General features: G+C 38.9%; 1 protein-coding gene across 1 annotated transcript in view; it reads left to right on the forward strand.

The window, feature by feature from the left end:
• The first annotated feature begins 17,198 nt into the window (after positions 1–17,198).
• Positions 17,199–25,901, forward strand: part of map3k5 (mitogen-activated protein kinase kinase kinase 5) — an 83,808-nt gene continuing 75,105 nt past the window's right edge. Inside the window, exon 1 of the mRNA XM_042504109.1 lies at positions 17,199–18,127. Within this exon, the coding sequence (XP_042360043.1) occupies positions 17,680–18,127 (448 nt within the window). The 5' untranslated portion in view covers positions 17,199–17,679. The remainder of the gene's footprint in view (positions 18,128–25,901) is intronic.

Consider the following 25,901-nt stretch of genomic DNA (forward strand, 5'->3'; position numbering starts at 1 on the left):
CACAGGATAGACCTAAATTTTTTTGCTGAAACATAACTCTGCCTGAATTCGTGCCACACAGGTCAATTTACAATTGTTCGCATTCACTGATGCCTTTTTCATTGACTCCAGATGCAATCATGCTCCCTTAATTGTTCATGTTTCATCTTAAGACAATTTGCTAAAAATAATCTTAAATGTGCACTTTTTGAATGCTGTGAACACAGACCAAACCAATCACCACTTTTTAGTTGATATGGACACTTGTTAGTAAGTAGTTGACTATATATACATATCCAGCAGACACGGAGCAATATTAACATTTACTGTCATGTTTCTGGTGCCCTTATGAATGTTATTCTGATATTTATTCTCCTTTTAGTTCTGGTTTTGGTATCCATAAACTCCTGAGAGAAATATCTGGCTCTTTTTCTTCTAAATCGGAGTTGTCAAACATATGACTCACAAGCAGCAAGCAGTTGCCAAAGACTCCACTGGAGCACTGGATGGCTTTTCATAGCTAATATTGATGCACTTGTGAAGGCTAAGAGGTGCCAGGAGCAAGGTAAATAGTGAGTAGCCTCCTCACTTAAAATGCTGCTTCAGAGACTTTTCCACCCTGACCAGAATACAGTTCTCTGAAAAAATAAAGAATACTTATGGCATCATAGGCAACTGGATACTAAACATTGCTCACAATATTGTCAATCAGCAGCTTCAGTACAAAATAGTCTGTATCAGACTTCTATCTTACATACTTCTATCTCTATTTAGAGGTCATAGAGCAATGGTTTTACTGGTCCAGCCTACATGAGGTCAAATCGGGCTGTTTGTGACCCATGAACTAAAATGAGTTTGACACCCCTGACTAAATACTCCACTATGTTTAACAACTAATCGCTAACTGTGTCAGTCTGTCGTTTGCTGCTCAGCAGGTATAGTTGGGTTTTCAAAGCTTTTTCACTGAAAATAGCCGCCTATTGCAACCAAACATGACCCCATGTGAACAGTGAGAGTGGACCAAAACAGTAAAGTTACAACCTGGGTGTAAATTTTATTGTTTTGGACTTCCTTTTTATTGATTATAATATGATAAAGCAACATGTCTGACCAGATAAGACAACATCTAAGCCAAAAAAAAAATCCTTCCCTAATTCAGCAGTAAAACTGAAAATGAGTATTATACCCAAACAGGAAAATTGTGTGTAGTCAGTCTGTAAAGTGTGAGATGAAGGGATAGTCAAGCCTATTACTTTCATTTCCACTTGTTAATAAAGTTGGTTAACCTTCAGTTTATAAGATCATCAGACCGTTTGTGTTTCATGCACCTGTTAGACTCGCTTTTCAGCAACAACGCCTCATTCTTAGATCTGTGATTGTATGTAATGATGGCCTAAACTAAGAAAAAAAATAATAATAAATGCAACCTGGGATTTCTCGTTTAATTCAGGGGTTGGTAGGGGCGCCCCATGTACAAAGGCTGCGTCCCTGCTTCAGCAGCCACGGGTTCAATTCCAACCTGCAGCCTTTTGCTGCATGTCATCCCCTCTCTCTCTCCCTTTCACACTAAATGCCACCCTGCCTAATAAAGGAGAAAAAAAAACAACAAAAATCATCATAAGAAAAAAAAAAGGGGGGGTGGTGAGTCAATAAGCAATTCTAACGAGGAGGAAGAAAAGAGAAAATCTGATCTCTTTTTAAAAAGTAAAGTCCCAACAGATACACTTCTTACCCCCCCCCCCCCAACTCAACATACACATATAAACCAACACACCACACACACACTTCCTGTGTTCATGTGGAGTGAAAGCAACATGCAGGGAAGGAGAGTTGAGCCATGAATCATGACTATTATCATTAGGTTAAGCACCAACCAACCCCAAAGGCAGTGGAAGCCTCTGTGGAGAAACGGCACTCTAAATGAGCCTGATTATTATTATTGTCCTCCAAATGAGAGTGATTAGTATTGATGTCTAAATGAGCGCTGAGGTTATTATTGCCCTGATTATTATTATTATTATTATTGTGGCAGCGTTATGAGAAGCAGGCGGCCTCGCTCATCTTCGCTTCATTCACTTTTAATTCCACAGGCTGCCTCTTTTACCGCTGTGACACACACACACACACACACACACACACACACACACACACACACACACACAAATCTAATAAAAACCTACAGAGCAGTAGCATATACATGTTCACACGCTGGTGTGTATGCAAAAAGTTCATGCACACATATCCTTGTATAGATAACAGCCCCCTACATAAAGACAAACATGCACACATTCACATTTCTGCATGCACATACACACATATATGCACTGAAATACCCACATGAACCCACACTAACCTGGAGGAAGGCTGCACACAGCGAAGCATCGTCATCTGATGAAGCAGATGGAGGCAATTCCCTGCGTCCCTGAAACAGAATAAATAAATCATCATTACATCTGGACAGATAACAGATCTGAGGAACCAGCTGAAAGGAACGTCGCATATGTTAATTCAGTTAACATGATCGACATGAGGGGCCTGTCATCCCCACCAACCGTGTTGTTTTTGGAGCAAATCGTTGTAGCTAAACGGTGAGTAAACACGGCTGCTTTGGTCTGTTTTAGTACTGGAAATGTGTTGCAGGTTGTTATTATAAAAAACAAAGATGCATAAAATCCCCCAAATTCAGCTTATTTTTCAGCCTAAAGGTTCATTTAAATGGTGACTTTGGAGTTAGGAATTGAGGTTTAGAGTTAAGCTTAGAATTAGGCCTGTCTGTGTACACAAATGTGTGTGTTTGTCTGTGTATGTCGGTGTCAGGACAGCTGTCAGATCACTTCGCTGATTGGCCAATATGACAGGCATCAAAAAGCGCCGTGGGAGGAGAAAGGAGGAGGCGGGCTGCCCAGCTGTCAATCACTGCCAGTCACAAGTCCAGTTCAGCCAACAAAGCATCACCTGAGCCCTCACACACACACGAACACACACACTCATAAAGCCCACGTCCAAACATAATCCATAAATCTTCACGCATATATCCACGAACACACATTACTACATTCACATAAAAAGCTCCCCTCTACTGCTTTGCACACACATTGACAGACTCTATATCATTCTCTCACACACACACAGTCGTCAGTCTTAACACAGACAGGCATTCAGTTTGACAGAGTAATTATGACGTCCCACTCTGAAGGAGCCCTGGGCTGAAAGGTGAGAGTTATCGATCCTGAGCAGGAGGAAATTTATCAATGTCCAAACGCTCAGCTCTGACAGGAACCCAATCCACTTAGAGCGCAATGTTCAAACTGTTCAGGTCGGCTCAGAAAACACACCTCTGCTCGATTCAGACGAGGAGCTGCAAGATGGGACAAAGGCCGGGTGATGGGTCGGAGCGGGCAGAGGGTAACGTCAGATTGTGAGACAGAGTTACTTTGTGGTTTTTATTTTTTGGTCAACAAGTTCTCGGAGTTAAATGACAAAATACATTGTTTGTCACTGCCATCTAGAAAGACAAATTAAAGTGTTCTCATCTGACACCACTATTGACAGGATGACATTAGTCTGTGCCTTTATAAGCCATAATTTAGGTTTGGTCAGATTTAGACCAAACAGCAACTTTCAAAAATGAAAAATTAAATGCCAAAAACTGCAGTTCCTTAAATGACCACTTGAGGCTGGCTCCAAAACAGAGTAAATCCCAATAGACTCAAGGCTCGTAGTGCCCAAACAGCAATACTGCAATGTCCGGGGTCTATCACCTGATGCCATAGGGCACAAAAAGACTTTTTGCAATTGACTTTCACGGGGAAAGACATGTCTGTAAATCATGCCAAATAAATTTTTGTGAGCTTCAAAACCTACATGAAAGGTTTTAAGGGAAAGACCGTGGTTTTACTTACAATAAGTACTTAGTTAAGGTTATGGAACAATTGTGGTCATACTTTGGTTGGTTGGTTTAATGTTTGGTTCAATCATTCACCCACTCCGTCATCTCACTATGTGGACTTTGCTTTTCTTTAGTTCCATGACCTGACTTCCTCCTTTGATCACGTTATAATAACTACAGAACCTAAAGTGTATCTACTGCTAACAAAAAATATGTCTACTTATATTACTATCAGTGCAGGATTTATACAATTGGAGAAGAAGTGGCATTTCATCCAGTCTTGCTAACAACAAATCTCATTCTGAAAACTAACAAAAGGTGACTTGTTGAGAAGAATGAAAACCGTGGACACACAAGTGAGAGTTGGAAAGCGGAGTGCTGATAATGGTTTGTTGCATTGCTATACAGAAACATATCTTACTCTTATCGAAAAGATTTTCAATAACAGGGCTGAATATTAAGCTGATTTTGACACTATGGAAAAAGTCTGCCAGACTCCAGAACAAGACTTGTCCTTTAGCGAGACTTGGACACAAAACAGACCAGAACAAGAGAAAGACACAGAAAAAAGTTGAATTTTCTGTCGGGTCTTTTCGCAATGTTGTAAGACACTTTTAACAATCTGAGCCTCTAAGCAGCAAAACAAACGCCTTCAATGGCATAAATTGGTGGGATGCAACTGCCCTGTGGGTTTACATTACAGCCTGGTTCACGACTTTACGCTGTTTCTCTCTTGCTAAATACTGGACCAGTTTCAATAATCGTTGTTCATACAAGCCATTTAAACACAAAAACTATTTAAATTATATACAATAATACCTATATATTAACACAAATGTATGCAAGGGGGTGTCGTTCTGTTATATTTTGAGTGTCGAAATGTTCCCGTATACTCCATCCAACCTCACCTTACTGCGTTCACAAAGTGGGATTTCTATTTAAATTACCAAGGGAGTGATGTTTATATAATTACATTAATCACTGATTGCACTTCTATTTTATTTGAATTAATTTTAAATAATTTGTTTCCTCTCTGTGTGTTATCCACAGTCTGAGCTTGGGCTCTGCTGTGACTGGTATTGTACAGAAAGCTTGTGTCAAAATATTTAGACTGCTTTCAGAAACTCCCTGCTCTCCTGTTGGTTAGAGTCACTAACATTTATCTCTGACTGACAGATCAAGGCAGTAAAGTGTGGCTTATCGCAGCCTGAGAAGCAAAAAGTTTGATTTCAAGCTTGCAACAGACTGGAATTGTTACTACAGGATTAGAACCAGGGAGCGTACTGGAACTCACTGGAACAGACGAGCAGTGGCCATGTGTTTTAGGGAACGTTCGACACAAATCTAAATATGACAAGATTCAGAATACACAGCGGACCTCACAGTGTTACAGTATTGTTAATTGGTTTTCCTGTTTTGTCAGCTTTTCTGTGGATGATGGATAAATCAAGAGCTCCAAAGTTTTCTAGAAATGTTTGGTTCAACAACATGCATAACCTAAAATATGGCATCTGACCCCAAAAACTAATTGACTTTGACTCTGATTGGCTAGTGCATGTCAATCCATTAGGGTTGGAGGCGGTTAGGAAAAGGGCCAGTACTAACTTAATCTCTGATACTAAACATTATTATATTATTAACTGGAACAGACGAGCAGTGGCCATGTGTTTTAGGGAACGTTCGACACAAATCTAAATATGACAAGATTCAGAATACACAGCGGACCTCACAGTCTCTTCAGTATATATATATATATACTGAAGAGGATGTGGATGGATGGGTTAAGCACAGGACTTTCATTTTCATTTGAGTCCTATCAGAGTCAGTGTTGGCTAATTATTTTTATTTTTAGACTCATTATCACTATTTAGAATGTTGAAGCTATATGTACACTGTGTATAAAACTTCTGCATTTTTTTTTGCAAAAAACCCCCAAAAACTGTCCTAAAAAAAACTTATTCAAAGTCACAATTACATAAATATGAACTCCTTACAATCAAACCCTGCAACATAATTTTGTCTTCATCTTTGTGTAGAGAGTGGTGGCACATTTTCAAAACTTACAGCAATAAATTAGATAGGTATTTGTGTATTTCTGAGATATATGTACATCAACAGCTTTACGTCAGGCTAACTACTTTTTTTAAAGGACACTGAGGGCTAAACAGTTTAAACTAGAAGTGTAAAGGCCCAGATACACAAAACCGACGACAAAGATCTAGTAGGGACAAAGGCGTCTGTCGTGTCGCCTCGCATCAATGTGTCTCTGCCAAAAAGCCGCACTCAAACACTCTGCAAAGACTACTACTACCGACAACCATAAAAAAAAACCAAAAATGTACAATCAATGCCGGTCAGAGAGGAAATAACACTCCATACCAGCAAGCGGTGGAATTCAAAAAGGGGAACCAAAAAACTGACAGGACGAATTCAAGATGCTAATTAGCCAGTTAGCACATTAACAACACACCCAATGTTAACAAAAACAAACAGTTTTCAACTGTTTCTGCTAAATAATAATAGCTAAAAAGATGAACTTTTTGCCTTCCTTACTTCTGGTTCTCTTTTCGTGCACTGAGCTGAACTGCAAATCAGAGTAATTTCACTCACCGAGAGGCTCCGCTGGCTCCTTCGCCAATTCAACATGCTGTATCAGCCAAAAATCAGACTTTAAACAAATGCCATAACGTAGAATCAGTGGTTGAATAGTTTGTGCTTTCTTTGTGTTGGTGTAAAGGACTTTACAGAAACAATACACAAAATGCTTTACCTATGACTTCAGATTTATCTTGACAATAAGCCTGAAAACCTTCCGCTTCTACAATTTTTAAATCTGTAAACATAAAATTCTCGGTGACGTACTGACCCATTTGACACCGGTATTTTTCACTCCCTATGTTATATACATGCAGATTAGAGGTGCTATATCTTCGCACCACATCAGAAAGGATCCAAAATGGGCTATTTATTTCCCTGAAACCATTTTAGCAATTTTCTGGATCATAAAGAAACAGATCGTTCCCTCCATTTATAGCAGTTTGGTCAATAATTCTGTCAGACTGCTTTCAAAACGACATTGTCATGAGAAAGGCCCGTCAACTGAAACGTCAGCGAAAAAGTGTGGTGAAAAATACATCCATTAGGGACTTGTGAGCGTGTGTGTGAACCCTCTTTACAAAGTTTTGATCCTATGCACCACGAGGGGAAAACACACAGTGCTCTCTGTATGTGTGTCTGTGTGTGTTATTTGTCTTCTCGCTCATCAACTCCACCATCATACTAACCGAGCACCTGTGGACATCTGCCTACAGCCCGAGGCCGTGTCCACACCTTCATTTTTCTCAGACAATGAGTGGAATCATTTCCCCTCACACAGACCTCTCCATCATTATTGACACAGAATTATTGATCAGGACCTGGGCTGGTAAATTACAACCTATTAGTCAAACTCTTTCCCCCAGTTTTGAAAAGACCGGAGAGCGAAAAGGTTTGATGGAGTGAGATTATGGGGAAGCTCTATGATCTGTGAGGCGGTTTACGCTGCTATTATATATTCTGAAAATTCCTGTTTTTCTCCTGTTAAGGAGATTTATTAGGTGAATGCAGATTAAACAGCAGACAAACATGCACTCGCCCAGCCCATTCCTCAAGGTGCGGCTGCCACTGAATCAACATTAGTTCAAGGAAGCCGAGGTTCCAGGTGAAATCTACAACACTGAAGTTAGAGAGCACACAAGCCGCCTCACTTAATTTTTTTTTCTTTTTCTTTTTTTTTTTTTGATGTTTTGCCCAAGGCCTATCCTACTAAAGAGAAGTAATTTGGCTTATCTTATCCCAGAGACCTAGCAGCTGCTTTTTATTCTTTTTTGTGAGGTCTTTTTTCTCATTTAGTCCAACAAAGATTGTCCTCATAGATTGACCTTCTCTGTGCCTGCAGGCCGTTGCCCTCATGCCAGTAACTAGATAACACACTCTATCAGAGATTTGAGAAAATCATTGGGAAAGCAGTGGGGCTGATAGTGGCATCAATCCTAACCTGACACCAGGCTGGGTCAACCATTTATCTCTCCACACCGCCTCTGGTCACAACAGCGGCCATCTTGCTCTGCTACATCCTTCTTTAATAACCTTGGCCACGTCTCTTTGCAGACTGAGAGGATAAGGCGCCACGGCACTCCTCGCGCCTCGCCTGATCACTGCCGTTTTTGTTTGCATCTTACCCATGGAAAATCGCAAACACATTTACCGTGTGATCAACAAGATTCTCCAACACGAGCAAACACACACGAGATGTGTCTAACAAGAGGGCCAAAGCTCACAAACTCGTTAGCGTAGGAGTTAATGGTGACTCCACTGTCATTAATTCCCCATGGTGTTTGACTTAAATGCTTCTATATTGGTGGAGTGAGAGATTCCCAGAGGCCTCCTAGCGCTGAGATCATTGTTTTTCACTTACTAACAATGAACTTATGATCAGAGCGCTGCAAGGCTTTTAAAAAATGCCCCGCAGGATCATTACAGACCCTGTGTGTGTATGTGCGTGTATGTGTGTGTGTGTGATGCCAATGAGGCCGGCAGAGCAGCAGTGTGTCCGAGGCTCATCTCGGTGCTCTGTGGCGCAGCCAGGATGAGAGGGGAGGTTAAATGGGGCGTCATCAATCTCAATGAAGTGCAATTATTTTCTCACTTATTAATCATTGCAGGCTAATAGCTAGTGGCAAAGCTGGGCCCTCCATTTGTCAAACTTAGCAGATTTCTGTAATTTTGTTTCCCCGTTTCCCTCTAATGTTTGTGTAGACTTTGGCAGATATCTATGGAGGGCTGCAATAAGTCTGTGCCTCCAAGTATCTATCTCCTACCTGCACGGCAGAACTAACTGAACTTCTCGCTGTTTCTCCATGTGAGTGATTCTCTCCATTTCAGAGCTGAGTGACTATTTCATGGTCTGTGGCAGAGCAGAATGGAAAGCTTTATTTGCAGGGTGCAGCATGGACGGCCTATTGATGGTTAACTACACTCCGACCCTAACAAACTTTACCCATTACTCTGCACTGTTGGTTGTTTGGATCTAATTCTACAATAAGATGTGCAAGCATTTACATTTTATTAGACACTGTATACAATCTGAGGGAAAAGAACCAAAACATTTAGGCTGTAAAACAGCGCAGCTATTTGGCACTTGACATTTATAAGAAAGGTCATTATGTGCACTTTAATCGAACAAGATCCAGTTGGAACAATGCCAATTGGGTAATACTGATGTAACATTGTCCTGAACACACTTTGCAGTACACCCCTACATCAGAGATCACTACAGTAAGGCTGTTCTCACCCACTGTTCATGCACATACCTACGAAAAGTAATGCATTAGAATTTGTATAAAACATTATCTGGAAGCTGCAATCAGGTGACCAATGCACTGATGGAAGAAAAGAAGGAAGTAGTATCAAGAGGAAAAGTCCACATAAGAGGGCCAATTGGGGTGATGGGAGGCCGATGCTGTTGTCTTAAAGGGCATGCCTGTCATACCTCTTGTTTCTGTGATGTCGGCATGCCATCTAAAATCACACACTGGAGGGACATGAGGCTGCTGTTGTTTGTTTCTGTGTAAAAATGCAAATGGTAAAAATGTAAACGGCCCATGGGTTGTGCACCGCAAACACATTCTCCATAACTTTAAAAGGTGATAATACATCAATGATGTGTTTGCAGCTTGTTTCACTGCCCCCAAATGGCCAAATACATCTTTTATATAGCATTAAGTAAAACTTTAAAGGTGTTTACAACCCCTTTAAATAAACCAGTAATGAACCAAAAATGTTCATTAAACCTAATTGGCGTAACAGCCCATAACAACCACCTCAACAGTAGCTGCTGACTTCACCTGCAATTGACCCAGAATTAAAAAATAATTGATTTAAGATGCAAATATATATTCATATTTCTCAACACCATAATCTTTAGCTTCCAGTCTCTGTTAGTGGAGACATACACAACCACATAACTTTCAGCTTGGTGACTGGATGTTTCTTGCTGACATGCATTGGGAGTTATAGTTTAAGTCTACCTCAAAGATTTTATGCACACAAGTTTGTACCATTGACAGTCCTAAGTATGCTGTGGGTCCACAAAATAAGGCTCATTTTGTCTATTGCATTATCTGTAGAGCAGCCCAGACTTTATACTTGATGATTTCAAATGTCTGAGACTTACTTCTCTTGCCTAATTTCTGTTTATCACTTGGCCATTTAGAGGTATATGACAACTGAGCTATCTAAATGCAAACTGAGCAAACTGCATCTGATGAAGAATAAATTAAAGGTAGATTAGTGTGTACATTTACTCAAGTACTCTTCAAATACGATTATTCTGAGACTATATGCAACTCTTTCTGCTTCTTATATACCTTCATCAATACATTTGAGAGGCAAATATTGTACTTTTAACTGTACATGTATCTTAAAATTTATAGTTATACAGCTATTTGTCAACACAACTAAGCCCATACAAAAAGTACTGTTAAAACAAGAAAGCAAACATCAAAACTGCTTCTGTGTTAGATGCCAATGCAGTAGGTGTCTCCAGGATCAGATTTTGCAGTGATGACACACATTTACACAGACTCACAAAGTTAACCAATACCAGCCTTGCAGTCATGGTTGGCAAATAGTGTATCACACAAATTACCTAAGTATATGGCTTAGGGTTATATTATGTTCATTGCTTCAGAGAATCATGTTTAACATAAAACTGTTTCATCATCAGTTTATAAACTACAACACATGTAAAAATATAAACTACCAACTGCATGTAAAATAGTTCAATTAACCAAATAATATTTTAATGATACAATATAATTTTAAACTAACAATGAAAAGTAAGTACTTTCAGTTTTGATACTCTGTATATTTTCATGATAATAATTAGATACTATTTTTAATGCTGGGCTTTCATTTGTTTGAGTGTTTTTAAATTGTAGTGTTGGTAATTTTAATTAGTGAAGGATCTAAATATGTCTTCCACTACAGTAATTAAGACGTGTGTGATTATGAAAATCTGGATATTACAAAAAATTGTTTTGTTTTGCGCAGACCTTGTCAGTAGTCATTGCATTGTGTCATACCTTGACTATGAATAAAGCTCTGAATCACAGCTTCAGGAGAATCTTTTCCCGCCTGCAGCCACAAACTTTCTGGGGCTCAACTGCAGGATGTGGAGGCTCAGCAGCTCAGCGGCTCTGTGTGCCAGATGTGTCAAGCAGTGTTGGCTGAAAGAGGCAAGATGACTGGTCATGTTTATAGTCACTGTTATGGCATTATGCTGTTAGTTTTTCAGGATGTCTTAATTGTTTCTTAATACTAAAATAAAGTGTAAAACTTCCATCTATCAGCAACATTTTTTTCCATCAGTATACGCATATATCAGACAGATGGGTGCGTGTGAGAATGAGGAAAACAGAGTGATGTGAATAAAATTCAGATTTTCATATAAAAATGTAAATATTCATTGTATTCAATAATGTGTAATTTGACTCACAATAATGTAACCTCAGCGTTCACAGCACTTGATTTGAGTGCCAATAAGAAGACACAGTGATGCATAAACAGTTTGGGTGTGATTATCTGTAATTTGCCCACAGCTAAATAATGAAGAGCAGACAGATGTGTTTAAAGGCAGTGAAATAACACAGCCCTGTGGATGTGTTTGGTTTGGCAGCCTTGTCACTGAAAGCTGTTTTTACTGTGTGAAAACTCCTGAATGAATGTGTGGTAAATGTGGGACATCTAGTGGCAAAAAAAGGAAAAGACTGGCTGCTCCAATTTTGTATTAAATCTCTTGAATGGTTTTTAATATTTTTTAATTGTATTCCACCACATTATGTTTTGACCCGGGGATTAAAATTCTTTTAATGTACAGTCTTACTGCTAAATTGAATTAACATTTGTAAATAAAAGCAACAAAGACTGAAAAATGATTGCCAATCTATAATATCAAATTTAATGTAAGTCACAAAAATATTTTTATGGACATATTTTACTGATATATTATATATAAATATTTTTTACAGTCATGTTGAAACCCAGCTTTGATACCATCTACTTTGTCCATATATATATATATACTTGCTGCATTAAAAACATAGCAAATAGCAAAAACTGGGGTTAATATACAGATGTTACCCTTATTACAATTCTATTCAATTATCACATGGGCTTTTACACATTTATATATTATTCTAGTTGCCCTATCCAGACCTCAGTCTTTGGCTTTATCAATCAGTGCCAACATTTTGTTTCAAAAACTCCAGAAGCTCACTCGGATATTTTGAAATACTGCTAGCTTTCCTTTCGTAATATATGTTAGTTTTTTCATCGCAACAGATGTAGACAGATCTGTTTTATATTGGTTCATACTTGGTTGGCTTATACCTTTCCATTCTTTCGCTACTGCTCACTTTGCTTGTGAGAGACATGAGTCTTTTTGTGCATGGTCACTCTACTAATAAAATAATTCAATCAGATTTTCAGGATGCACAGCTTCAGCCAACAAGGGATTTTCAGTTTTTGTTATTGGACTAACCATGTGAAGAACCTCCTTCCAAAGACTTTTGACCACATTACATTTCCATTAGCAGTGAGCTGCTATGTATTACTATTTCGCAAGCAAGAGCCACTGTGGTTCATAGCAGCAACAGGTGAAGGAATATAATGAACATAAACCAGAAGCTTCTAAGAGTTTTCAGTAATTTTGTAAATTCTCAATTAGGAATTCAACATGGTTAACTCTAGATACCTTTCTATTTTGAACAATGTTATAGATACTGCACAAACATGCACATGAATGATAATTTTAGTCAGTACTTTTACTTTGGGTCATTTGGGGGGCTTGGGGGGGGGGGTGCATTTCAATAAACAAAGGTTTGAGTTTGAGAATATCCAACTCTTATTGCCAAATTCAAACAACAAATACAATTCAGAGGCTTGTGCAGCCATGATGACAACAAGCCAGCAGTCAACACTTGTCAACCGCACCCTGGTCCTTTCAGCGCTACTTCCCCTCCCTCTATATCTTCATGAAATTGTGATTAAAATGCTGAACATTAAAGTGACAAGGCAGGGTCTGGGACAGACAGCTGATATTAGCCTCCGATTCATAGTTTCCGATTCAGCAGATAAGGGAAGTTTTGCACCTACTACTGTGGTGACAGTATGTTAGACACTTTAAGTAAAGCCCCGATGTTGTCTGAAATCCACTTTCAAGTTTGTGAAAACCTTTATTTTGATTGTGAAAATGTAAAAAGGGGAGATTTCACTGCGTTTTTTTTTCATATAGACCACAATGAACCCATTCAGTCTCGAAAACCACTGTACTTAAACAGGTCAAACCTGAACTAAATTATCGCAAAGAGGCCAAAGATTATTTAAAACACAATCTCAGATTTGTGAAACCTTGATTCAATATGTGAGAATGCTGAAAGGGAAGTAAGATTTCACTACATCACTACATTTTTCACATAAACTATAGACCACATTAAACCAGGGCTCTCTTGAAAACCACTATACTTAGGTAAAATGTGGACTAGATTTTCCCAGACAGGCTGCATATTATTTCAAATACAGTTTCAGATTTGTTAAATTAATATTCTCTATGTGAAAATGCAAAACAATCACAAAAAAACACAATACAATCTCCCTTTTTTACATTTTCACAAATAGCAAAACGGTTGCACAAATCTTAAATTGTGTTTCACATCATCTCTGGCCTCTCTGGGATAATCTAGTTCAGATTTGACTCCTCTAAGTCCAGTATTTTTTTTTTTATTTGGACCTGGTCTTATTAGATATAAATATGAAAAACAGAGTTAAATCTCTGCATTTGCATTTCACAAATAGAATAAAGGTTTCACAGATTTGAAAGTGGGCTTTAGACAGCAGTGAGGCTTTCAGTTTAACTGTCGAGGATGAACCACAGTAGGAAGTGCAAAAACCTGAGAGTCGCTTGTGAAACATTGTAAATCACATTCACAATTCTCCCCTATGAACTGGTAGCTACGAATCGAAGGCTAACTTCGGCGAAGTTCGGGAGTCTCATTTCAAACCGACAGTTTTCGCTTTCCGAATAATAAAACCTCCTAACATCCACCAAGTCGCCAGTGAGTTAGCTCTGAGCGCCTCATCAACATAAATAACTTTAAATGTTCGACATTTTGTAGATATGGATATGCTATAAGACGTTAGCTCGAGTAGTTTCTCCCCAATTCAACTGTTGAGTTAAATTAACGGAAACTGGGACCACCAAAGTATAGTTAATTTAGATTTACCCTCATAGTAAACACGAGAGACGGAAAAATGCTAACTTCTTACCTCTGAAGCAGTCCTAAAGTCCGAATATGTGTCCATTCCTCGATTAAATATATGTTCCTTTAGTCCGTAAGGGTCTGCCGGTGAAAATAATAAACGGGGTTTTTCATTAAAAATACTGAAAGTTGTTATTATTGTCAGGTGAAGTCCATTGCTAACTGTGAACGCTAATGTCGTTTGTCAAATGGCCGGAAGTTTTTCCGGTACCCTTTTGGTACGCTTGTTTTATTACCTCGCTGGCTACAAAACAAAAGCGTCGCCATTTTTCTTGTGTATTTTTCCCGCCGGAACAGCCAAGAGAGTACTGCAAGCGCACCTAGGTAAGAAGGCCTGCTCTTCCACAGGGGGGCGCCACAAAAAAACAAAATGTGTAACTTTTACTATTTTTGCCAATACTATTACTGCAATCATTTCGAAACATTACATAAGCCCACAACGACATAAATGCATTTAAAAGCAGCCTATTAAATAAGAGAGCCGTTTTTTCTGGTTTCTTATCGCCCGCGGCCCCCCTTCCCTGGCTCGTTGCACTTTACCTGCCCTCTGGGGAGAGGTGGGGCGCGAGACCATGCGCGAGATGAGTTATCTGATTCTGAAGTGACGTGAGATTTATGTGCTGCTAACTGGTTAGCAATGTCTAAAAGAATAAAGCTTACTGGCGACAATTGGAGGAAAAGAAGGAAGGAAAAGGAAGACATACGACGGGAAGACAAAGGTACAGTAACGTTAAAGTAATTACGGATGGATGAAATTCATAGTTTATTGCATTCTAGTTATTGTTTTGGAGCCGTGCGTTAACTTGCTAGCTCACTTTTGGACGTCAGCAACGTTGTTTGCTAATCAATAAAAAGCTAGAGTTGAAGTAAACTACTCCCACAGATACATCAGGGACATTTGGAAAGTTAACGTTGGGACTTTTCAGGTGTTATTTTCACGTTGGCTGTGTCATACATTTTATTGACGTCGGGTTAGCTAACTTCAGCCCTGTTTGTAATAGTCAATTAATATGATATAATATTGTTTTCCATCCCCTTTTTAAGTAATAGTTGTAAGCCTCTGATTTATTGTGTTACATTTTTAAGTGTGTTTGTTAAAGTTTACATCAGTGTTTAAGTGCACATCATCACTGTTAATACTCCACACCTAAGCTTTCCCATATCTTTCATAGGCATTTATATTTCAATGCACTTTGAACTATGGTTAAAAGTTAAATCTCACTCATTTCCAGTATTAGTCTCATGTATAGCAAAACTATTTTTTTATTGTATTTTTTCGTTTTTTATTATAAAAATGGAACACCCAGTGGTCACATATATGATATATATGCCTATGTAATTATATGAAGATTGGTCATGAAATTGACTGTGATGCAAGGAGGTGCAGCTAAAATCTTGCCTAGGGCGCCAAATTAAAAAATAAAAATGAAAATAATGTGATAAGTAGGTACAAACCAGGCAGACAAAAATTTAATAAAATTAAATCGACACAAGTATGAACACAGAGGGGTCCAAAAGATGGTCCAAATCGGTCCAAAAGATGGTGACATGTACACAATTAAAAAACATGTTTTTTTTTTAATGTTTCCAAAATATTATTGCAGAAGCTGTATTGAGAACATGAAACATTCAAGACACATTTTCAAGTCATATTCAACAAATAGCTTAAAAAGATCAAAATCGGATCAGAAATTATCTAAATAAAACTAAAATAAAAATTTCAAAGATTAAATTAAAAAACAGGGCTATCTCAAATTAACTCAAACATATCTAGTAATGAACATAATATTAAGTTTTTAAGTGACTTACTCAAGAGTTTTAATTCAGTCTTCCAGTGGTTCACACTGGGTTTAGTCTTTAAGTATCTAAACTTCCCCAATAATAAGACAATATTGATAAGAAAGCTGTCATTCTTGTTTTTAACTCAAACACCAACTTTGACTGTCTTTACTGTCAAGTGTGATAAACTGCAGACACTGAGAAGTCCAAGGCAATTTCCCACTGGGACAAGAAAGTCTTTCCTATCCTCTTGAATCCAAAAAGCATTCAAGCAGCTTCTTGACTCAATCTCATCGCACTAAAAGAAATACGCACATGTTGACAAGAAGTAAAATATGCTCTCAAGCAAAAAGAGTATATTTCATATGCAAAAGGTGAGAAACTGCAAAGAAATGTTTCAGTCCTGCCCATAAATTTTTTGCCCCTGAGAGACAAAGTCACTCTCAACTCACACTTATATTTAAATATGTTTGTCAATAGGAAAAGACGTTTATTTCCCATATATCAATGAACTACGGTATTCATGTGCTAGCCTGTAATATCAAGTTTTTACCACAAGAGGCCCTCCTTATGACACGAAAAACAGGACAAACAAGTGAAAAACAATTAAAAAATAAGTCAAAAGCTCCTTTATGAACTCATTAAACTTAATGTAATTTAAATATTTGTCAAACAGAACCATATGTACAACGTTTGCTTCCTGTGAGCTGTGTAGCCTGGCTGGATAGCAGCTGAAATTGTCGCCTAAAACTTTTCACAGCCGAATGATGATCAACGCCCCAAATTTACTTTGTGATCTGATCGCATTACACAAGATTAATGGACGAAAAAAATGCAATTAGTTTGCAACATTATGAAATGCTTCCAGCTACCGTCCCTGGAAAAAAAACACTGAAACAATAGAGAGATTAATGTTCAATAACGGGCTGTTCCTTTCATTTTATGTCGACATGTCATCATATCAGCTGATAAATGGGTTAATTGACTAATTAGCAGCTCCGCCGATCGCTCGTGTTGTTTTCGGTGAACTGCTCCTTTTAATGAAGCACACAACTCCTCATATGGCCGTGGAGTCTCCGCCCAGCTCCACCAGGCTCCCACTGTTGTCTCCCCGCCCAGTGCGTGAGTGAGTCGGTCTGGACTGGAAGATAACAGTGGAAACTGGGCAGGGTTTGCCTGCACATGAAAGCAGCCTCTGTGCGTGCGCAGTGGACTTTCTCTTTACAGAGATGACACGCTGCTGCGAGCCTTTAACTGCGCGTAACTTCCACTCGCTGTGACATTTGTGTCTTCTGTGGGCGGACACCAGCAGCGTTGCTCAACTTCGGGAAGTATGTGGATTTGTTGTGAGTGCTGAGAAGGAATGCGCGGATTTTCTGGCTTTTCCTCTTGTGTCTTCCTCAGATCGTGACTTCAGTCAACCCGCGGTGTTCAGTATCGGGTGTTTTATCATCCGAGCGTGCAAACGACAGCAAACATGCAGGATGGTGTGTAGTTGCGCCGCCGCTTCTGACAGACTGTTTACCGGTGTTGAAACAGAGGACGGTTGCACGTCGTGCCTGTGCAGATGCTCCACGGGTAACCGCCGTGCGTAACACTGGCTCTCCATGGAGGACTGGAGGAGAAGCCGCTCATCTCAACCCACACTTTAAGACAGCGAGTGACACTTGGAACATGATGAGTCAAGACCAGGACGGGATATCCTTACCGGTGCCTTGCTTCGGAGTTTGTCCCAGCAGAGAGAGCCTCGGTGGGGAAAGCACCAGCAGCAGCAGCGGTGGAGGTGTAGGTGGAGGTGTAGGTGGCGGCGCCTCCGGTATCCCCGCAGCTGGGACTTTCTGGCAGGACTCGGTGATCGGCAGCGGGGGCCTCAGCCCGACCCCTGGGAGCTGTCCGATGGACGGCGGGGGGTTGCTTTCCACCGGGAAGTCGTGCAAAAGCAGGCCGGTGACGGTGGCCTATGTGGTGAACGGAGAGGCGAGCCAGCAGAATAACGCGGAGAGCATGGCTTTGCAATGCCTGAAGGACGCCTGCGATACGGTGGGCAGCAAGCTGGAGACGGTAAACTTTGGGAAACTGGACTTTGGAGAGACCACAGTGCTGGACAGTTTCTACAATGCAGGTGAGTCGAGTGGAGGAATCTCCCAAAATTCCTCAAAATTCAGCTTAAATGTTGCCTATTTGAGATTTTGGATCTGTGGTTCCAGATTTCTCCTTAGTCAATAGCTAAATGTCCACACGTAAAACAAATTACCTTGTAAATCAGTTTTATTACATATCTAAACCCATGGGCTTACATCACAGTGACATAAAACATATTGCAAAAATTAAGTGCAATCACTCAGAATTTAATGATTACATAACATTGCAACCAAAAAAGTGCATAATATTGCCTCAACACCCCTGACATAAAAACACTTCAAAGGTGCTGTATGTTTGTAGGCGAAATAATACGAGAAACAGGGCAATAAAGTAGTTGCTGTACTGGGAAAAAATGGTTGACAGATCACATGAAGCCCTAAACAAAGTCTGTAGGTATCTGCCTTAAAATAAGGTGTGCTTTTATATACTTGACACATTCACAAGTTACTTAAGGCCCATTCAGAAAGGACCATGACCCACCAGTTGGGAAGCACTGCTTTAAATCAATCCTCTTAATGCATTTGATAGCAGTTTACTCTTTGCACTCATGCATTATAATGACTAAACTACAAGATCAATAGTTAGTCACCCCAGATGTGTTACTTCATGATGGCATGTCACAGGAATGCGTTGCTCTCTTCTACACTAGTTTCAGGGGTCAAAGGTCACTCTTTTTCTTTCTTGGAAACTGTTTGTCTTTAGGACAGGTTGCTCTGAGCTCTCTAAACACAACACACAGTTCTGCATGTCAGGGCTTGAGGCTGCAGCCGTCATGTCACAGTTATTTCCACACTGCACTGAGTAAAAGCTGGAACTCATTGAGCAAAAGAGCATCATTGGGGTTGTTTAATTCGCTCCACAAACGTGGGGGTGATTGTTATATTTTCCCCCCACGCATAGTTTCCCTGCTTCCATTGTGCTGCTTCCAGTATTGTGCTGGAGTGTCATGGGTTGAGCCATGAGGCTGGACTTTCCACTGGAATCTACGAGTAGAGAAACAAACTTGAACCCTCTAACTGAAAGCACTTTTCCCCCTTCTCAGTCGTTTGTGTAGTAGTTGGCTCCTAATCCCACTGGAAACCATCAGTTGTATAATAAGCACTGAAAAAACTCCTTGGAAAGCAGACCTTTCAGGGATTGTGGTTTAATAAAAAGCAGCTGTAATGTACAGGGCTGGCCAGTGTAGTGAGGTGCCAGGAACAGCAGCAAGTGTTTGCATTTCACTCACATATTTGGTATCAAGATTTGTTCAGCAGATATTGCAGGAATAAAATGACATAGCCCAGATGCCTATGACTAAGAACCACAAAGTCTTTTAAAGAAGAACACCTGAGCAAAATACCAGAGTTTAAGTGTCAAGGATTCAGCTAGGTTTCATCACACTTTGATGGGCTAAGTGTATCAAACTCTAACAACTCTAGTAGCCTAAATATAAGTTTCCCTAGCTTTATCAGCGTTGATTGAGAAAAAAAACTCTCAAAGAATTTACTTTAGAAGGCTTTAATTCAAAGGACAAATATGAATGAAAATGTGAATCTTTTTCATCTAATCTCTAAAGACATCGAAGTACATCTTCAACAGCAAGGACAGCTGCAGATAATGAACTGTGCTTGCAAAAGTGCAGTGTGTACAAAATACAGAACATGGAAGTATAAATAATGAAAGACTGCAGCTGTTTTTGTTGAAAACTTATTAATAAGGTTTTACAAGCCTACAGTTGTAAATGTTAATACGTTATTAATGAAATCAAATTTGCTCGAGATGCCCTGCAGCTATTTGTCAAATTACAGTGCTCAGTCTGATGAACTAAGGACCAAAGCAGAAAAAGCTAGTGTGATACTGGAGACAAACACCTTCCACAACCTGGCAACCCAAAACTTGTTGGTATTAGCATCTTGTTACTGATCTATAAAGATGTATAAAGTGGAGCCATTATTTCTGAATTAGACTTCTAAAAACATCTGTTTTCAGCAAAATTTGGTTCAGTTTAGAGCTGAAGTAGTTAGTTAATGATTAGTCGATAATCAGAAAAGTAATCTGCAACTGTTTTGGAAATCAGTGACTAATATCAGTCCTTTTTCATGCCATAATGTCAAACATCCTCTACAATCAGCTTCTAAAACTTTAAGATCTTCTGTTTTTCTCTGATAGTAAATTGAATATCAATAAATTAAGGACAGTTTGCTTAAAAGCAATATAAAAGTGCTGGGCCCTAAGACATTGTAATGTGGCATTATTATTCACTTCTTTTTGGCTTTTTACTAACTAGTTAATTAAGACAATAACTGGCAGACTAATTTGAAATGGAAATAACCATTAGTTTCAGCCCTAGCCCAGTTTTAACTTACATGACCTCTACATTCTTAATTAAATCAGTGCTTATTTATGATTTTTATCAAAGAAGAAATGACCTTGCTGACTTCAAAAGCACAGGGCTGTACAGAAGCAACACATGATGTAAAGCAGCCTGGAAAAGGTTATTCCTATATTAAAAAGTTGGTGAAAAATATAGTGAATATACAGCAAAAAAATGCCCCCAATTTGAGTTAGATTAATGTCACAAGACTGATACAAAACAATGATTCCCCTTTTGCAGTTTACAAAAAGTTTCTATTTTACCCGCATCAGACCATCAAAGTCCTTCATAATAAGAGTGTACAAGTGAAAACAGACCATTGTATAGTTTTCATTCAACAAAAGCGAAGCTTGTTGCCTGTCATAACATTCTGTTATTACTTGTACAAACACATCGCGTTCTCTCTTTCTCTTTTTTTTGTCTAATTTGGTTGTCTTCCTATGAACTACTGTGGAATTTTCTCATAAATTCACATGGGAGAGCAGAGGCATTTTTCCCAGAAACACACTGCTCTATCTGGTCAAACACACTGCTTCATCCTCTTCCTGCACAAGTGTGTACCCAAGATGAAGGCCAGACAACAAAAACCTTTAAACAATGAGATCAGCGCCAGACTGAAAGTACGTAGGTCCCTGTTAATTTGGAAAGATGATTTTCCAGATTCAGATACAAGCTGTTCCTAACTGTCCTTAAATGTCCCCCTCACATGATACTGTGGACAAAGAGGACATTTGGCTGAGAGATGACAGAGGCTGATTGCCAAGCCTCCAGGCCATGACACACAGGAAATGTGAGAAAAAAATGTAGATGCAAACTTTTGCCAACAGTAATGGCAAACCATATCTTGTCAGTTAGGGGGTTTGTTTTGTACAGCCCAGATATTGATCATGGGTTCTGTTCCTGTAGTCAGACATCAGCTCTGAAGACATATTGATCGGTTGTAGTGTTAATTCAGTCTGTCTTACTCACAGTGTGATCACAAGTGAGCTGTGATGTTATGTAAAAAATGGAGTGGATGAACGGCATGCTCTGGTTTCATTCATTTAAACCAAAGAATCATCAGCAAAAAACTGCACATTTGGTTTACAGTAGGGCTGCAACTTACAATTTATTTATTATCAGTGAATGTGGTAAAAAAAAAAAGTTCATTACAAGTTCCCAGCATGACGTCCTCTAATATCCAAACAGCAGTCCAAAGCATAAAAATATTCAGTTTTAAAAGATATAAAACAAACAAGCGGCAAATTCTCCCGCTTGAGAAGCTGGAAATAGTGGATCTTTGGTGTTTATGCTTTCTAAATTACTTAGCTGGCAATTAATGTTCGGCAAATAACCTAATCAATGAATGGTTTGTGTGATATAATGCAATGGTTGACAAAGGATATCAAAGGAATTAGTGCCCCACGAGTTATGTAACATACTAAGCATAAAGTTACATAGTTAATATAAAGTAATGTATGAAAGGATTTAGAAAGTACAGTTCAGTAGGTTAAGTTTTGGAAAAGAAACATGATGACGGAGTACTTTAAGATAACTCAAAGTTCACATAGTTTCACACTTTTCTCAACACCGGTCTCCTGGGTGAAAGGCTGTATTGTCTGATCTATCCACCATCCCAAAATGCCACCCTAAATGGACTTTCAGTCTTTACATTCTTTCTTTTACTCCCATCAGCGCATTGTTCATACATGCCTACAATTTAATTTAAGCATAAGTGAACATTCTTGTTTCGGACAGACCCCAGCAAGAATCCTAAATTAATCACTGCTATATATTTAGCAAAAAGTAAAATGCGAAAACTACTGTTTCTACAAAAATTCCAACTCATATGGCAATATCGTCAAAAATAATCGCAATATGATTTTTGCATATCATACAACCCTAGGCTGAACTCAGTTTTCTATTTTTTGATAATGTGTAAATTACATTAATAAGAATGATCTGTCCAAATTGTCCCTGCCTACTGTAGGACTCAATGCATGCAGTATATCTGCAGCAACGGAGTCTTAACAGTGATAATCAGTAAAGCAAATAACCAAAAAGAAGTCATTTCTTCTGCACTGAGTTGGTGCTTCCAGTGGTCTCAAAGAGAATTTTTTCTAGGTCACAAAAAAAAAGCAGCAGCTGAGATCGATACACTTGCAAGCATCTGTCATAGCTGCTGGTTCACTCCTCCGTCTGGCCTGACTCATTGTGAGTCATTGTTAGCATTTATCAAGGCCTAACTGTAGAACCCCGAAAACTAACCTTTGCACAGTATTGACCACACACATTCCCTGAGTGAGCAAAGTGCATGATGGTTTAGTGTGGTTTTTAAATGCATCCGTCTGCTTCTGTTGAACTGGCCTTATGTCACTGTGAGCTGCAGAGGGAAAAGGAGTCTGTATTAGCTGAACTCTAGATTTCTGAATCATTGCCCACCTCTTAAAATTTTTGTCAAGCAGTTCAAAAGCCCTGTGAATGGCTGGAGGTACAACCAAGCCAATCGTCAGCCTTTGTAGGGTGGAAATAATGATGGTGATGTAATCTCATGGCACCAATCCCAGAATCCAAATAATTAAAAGTGTCCAAACAAATGGGGCAACACGTGTAGATTAATTCACAGATAACTGAGTCCATTGGACAGTATTTCACTACTGGAAAGATGTTTTTTTTTTTAAAAACTAGGTTGTCTTGTAGAAAGATGTAAATACTTTTGATATTGGTGCTACATGACCAGAGAAGAAAACCTACAATTACCAGAATACACTGCAATGCACTGTATTAGTAAAGGCTCCTGCAGTTGGGTGAGATAATGGGAGCTTGTCCATTTTGACACAGGAAACCATATGGCATTTGGCTGATAACAAACAGTCTCATATTACGGTAAATGGTTAGATAAAATGTCTTTTTGAAGACATTTTAAGCAAGAAATTACATAATGTTTCCTTTACAATACATTTGACAGTATAGTGCCCCTGTCCTGTTCACCAGTTCTCATATTACAGCCATACAGTGCACTAAAATATGTTTCTGAGCAAAAAATAGCTAATACAGTGGAATGTTGGTTAATATTTGATCAGCACTGCCTAGTTTTATAGTTTGATCTCAGTATTTTCAGTCTCCATGTTTACAATACAGGAAACAGTACGGTGCCTGCTTCCTGTTCACAAACTAATACAGCTAAACATTACACAAAAATGTTTCTGAAGACATTTTGGTCAAGAAATAGGCAATGCAGCGTCACAATCGTGATCAGCATTTATATTTGATTAACATGCTTAGTTTTACATTTTGATAGGAGCTAGGTCTGAGTTTGAGCAAAAGAGAGGAAGAGAGGTGTTTCTCTCTGGATTCTATACTTTTAGTGTCTGTGGTGGTGGGAGTACAAAAATGCAGAAGTACAATCTGTAGTACAAGGAACAGCCCTGGAGCCAGCGAAAATCTGATGTGAGCTTAGAGATGGGCTGCTGGTAAGACTGAGTTAAGTTTACCATCACTGATTTAGACAAAATACTCACATTGTTATGATACCAAGCTGGTTGAAAATCAGGAAAGTATCCCTTTAAATAGCACGTCTAAAAACAGGTCCATGTAAAAAAGTTATCCCCCCCCAAAAGTCATTAAATTAGCCCACCTTTTACTCAAGACAGTGAGTTGGGAGGATGTAGAGCTTATAGCAGTTTCACCCTTGATAACCTTGACAAGTAAAATAAGCTGAGAGGTTTGATTGATAGCTGTGTTACTTGTAGTGCACGCACAGCAACAATGAAGTACAGTTGAGGAGTCTTGCTTGATACGTTTCAAAATGATTCATTACTTTGATCGACACGATGACAAAATAACAATTCATGCTGATGCATGTTGAAACACATCCACCCAAAGTAAAAACAAATCACTCTTTTCCCCAGAAATATGACAAAAAAAAGAAAACATTTTTGAATGATTTTAACCAACACATGTAATTTATGTGTCTCTACAGTGCCTGGAAGCCCAGTTGCAATTTTTACATTGCAGCAGTTAATATATATCGGGGACCAATTGTACAGACTCGTGCTGGTTGGATATTCAGTCATAGCTGTGGTATGCAGAGCTTTATCTCTCCAGTTGATCATTACGCTGCATTACTGTGTGATTTACAGGGAGCACAATGGGTTTTTGAACAATTCCTGAGCACTCTGAAAGCAGCTTTAGCCTCACTCTGAGTGTTTGCTCGCCTCTTGTTTTTGTACTCAACCCCACCGCTCACCGCTCTGCCAGCAATACAGATACAACTCACAAATTGTCAGGCGTTCCACTTGTGCTTTTACTTTGTTGTAATATTGAGAAGGCTGAGACAAGCACTTTGTTGAGGTCTTAGGTGAAGCGGTCACAAGATAGCAGGTGCATTATATCTGGATTGCCTGCATCAATCCTCAACTACCTACCCCAAAAGATCAGTGGGATTACTCTGTTTACCAAAACTTGAAGAGAAACATTTGTAGTAGTTCACTTTGGCCCCTTTAAGCAAATGCGGAGATGGCAACAATTTGCTTAAAAGGGAAATAATTAAATTTTTCTGGATTTTGTGCTTAGGCATTATAGTGTTGCAATGAAGGACGTTCACATTAAACATGGCCAAAGTTTCAAATATTGAGGTAAATGTACATAAAAGTAATCCTTGTCCCTAGCAAAAACCTCATGTTTTGTACCATTACAAATGCCCCTTTTTCTATTTCTTTTCTGCTCTGGATACAGTATGATGTCATAGTGCCAGATTTCTTTGTATGGTCATCTTCTCCAGGTACGCTACGGCAAGTGTTTACATAATGTACACTGCTACATTTAGCTACATGCTAACATCAGGAAAACCTGTAATCTTTGTGCTGATGTATATCTCCCCAATTTTTAGATTATATTACGACTGGAACATACTGGTTGAGAAGCTTTTATTTGTGATTTTTTTGTTCTTTCTTGAATTCAGACGATAAACTAATAAATAAAGAATAAAATAGAATGAACAAATAAATAGGCGAAAGAAAAAAATGAGGAGGGTAGTTAAATGAATAAAAAACAATCAAATAAAATAGGGGTCAACATTAAGTACAAAAGCACACAAAGAAAAAATATGTTCTGTCAACAAGAATACTGGATCAAAGGAATTTGTGATTTGTCATGTCAAAAAGTGCATTTTCTGGCTGCATTGATGGTGCAGTGTCACCAACATACGAAAGACCCAGAAACATCAGAGAAGACTGGGCTTTTTTGGGAGGGGCGCTGAAATGGAGCCTCCCTGACAGAGGGTGATTAGAGGTGCTCTAGCACAGAAAGTATGAGAAAAATAAAGTGTTGTTTGACCTTTAAAGCATGTAAACGTGATCTAGTAGAAACCTTAAATGTATGTATAAACCTGAAAATGGGCGCAATAAGTCCTTTTGAC

This window comes from Plectropomus leopardus, chromosome 16 (assembly GCF_008729295.1).
Source record: "Plectropomus leopardus isolate mb chromosome 16, YSFRI_Pleo_2.0, whole genome shotgun sequence".
Taxonomy (NCBI): domain Eukaryota; kingdom Metazoa; phylum Chordata; class Actinopteri; order Perciformes; family Serranidae; genus Plectropomus; species Plectropomus leopardus.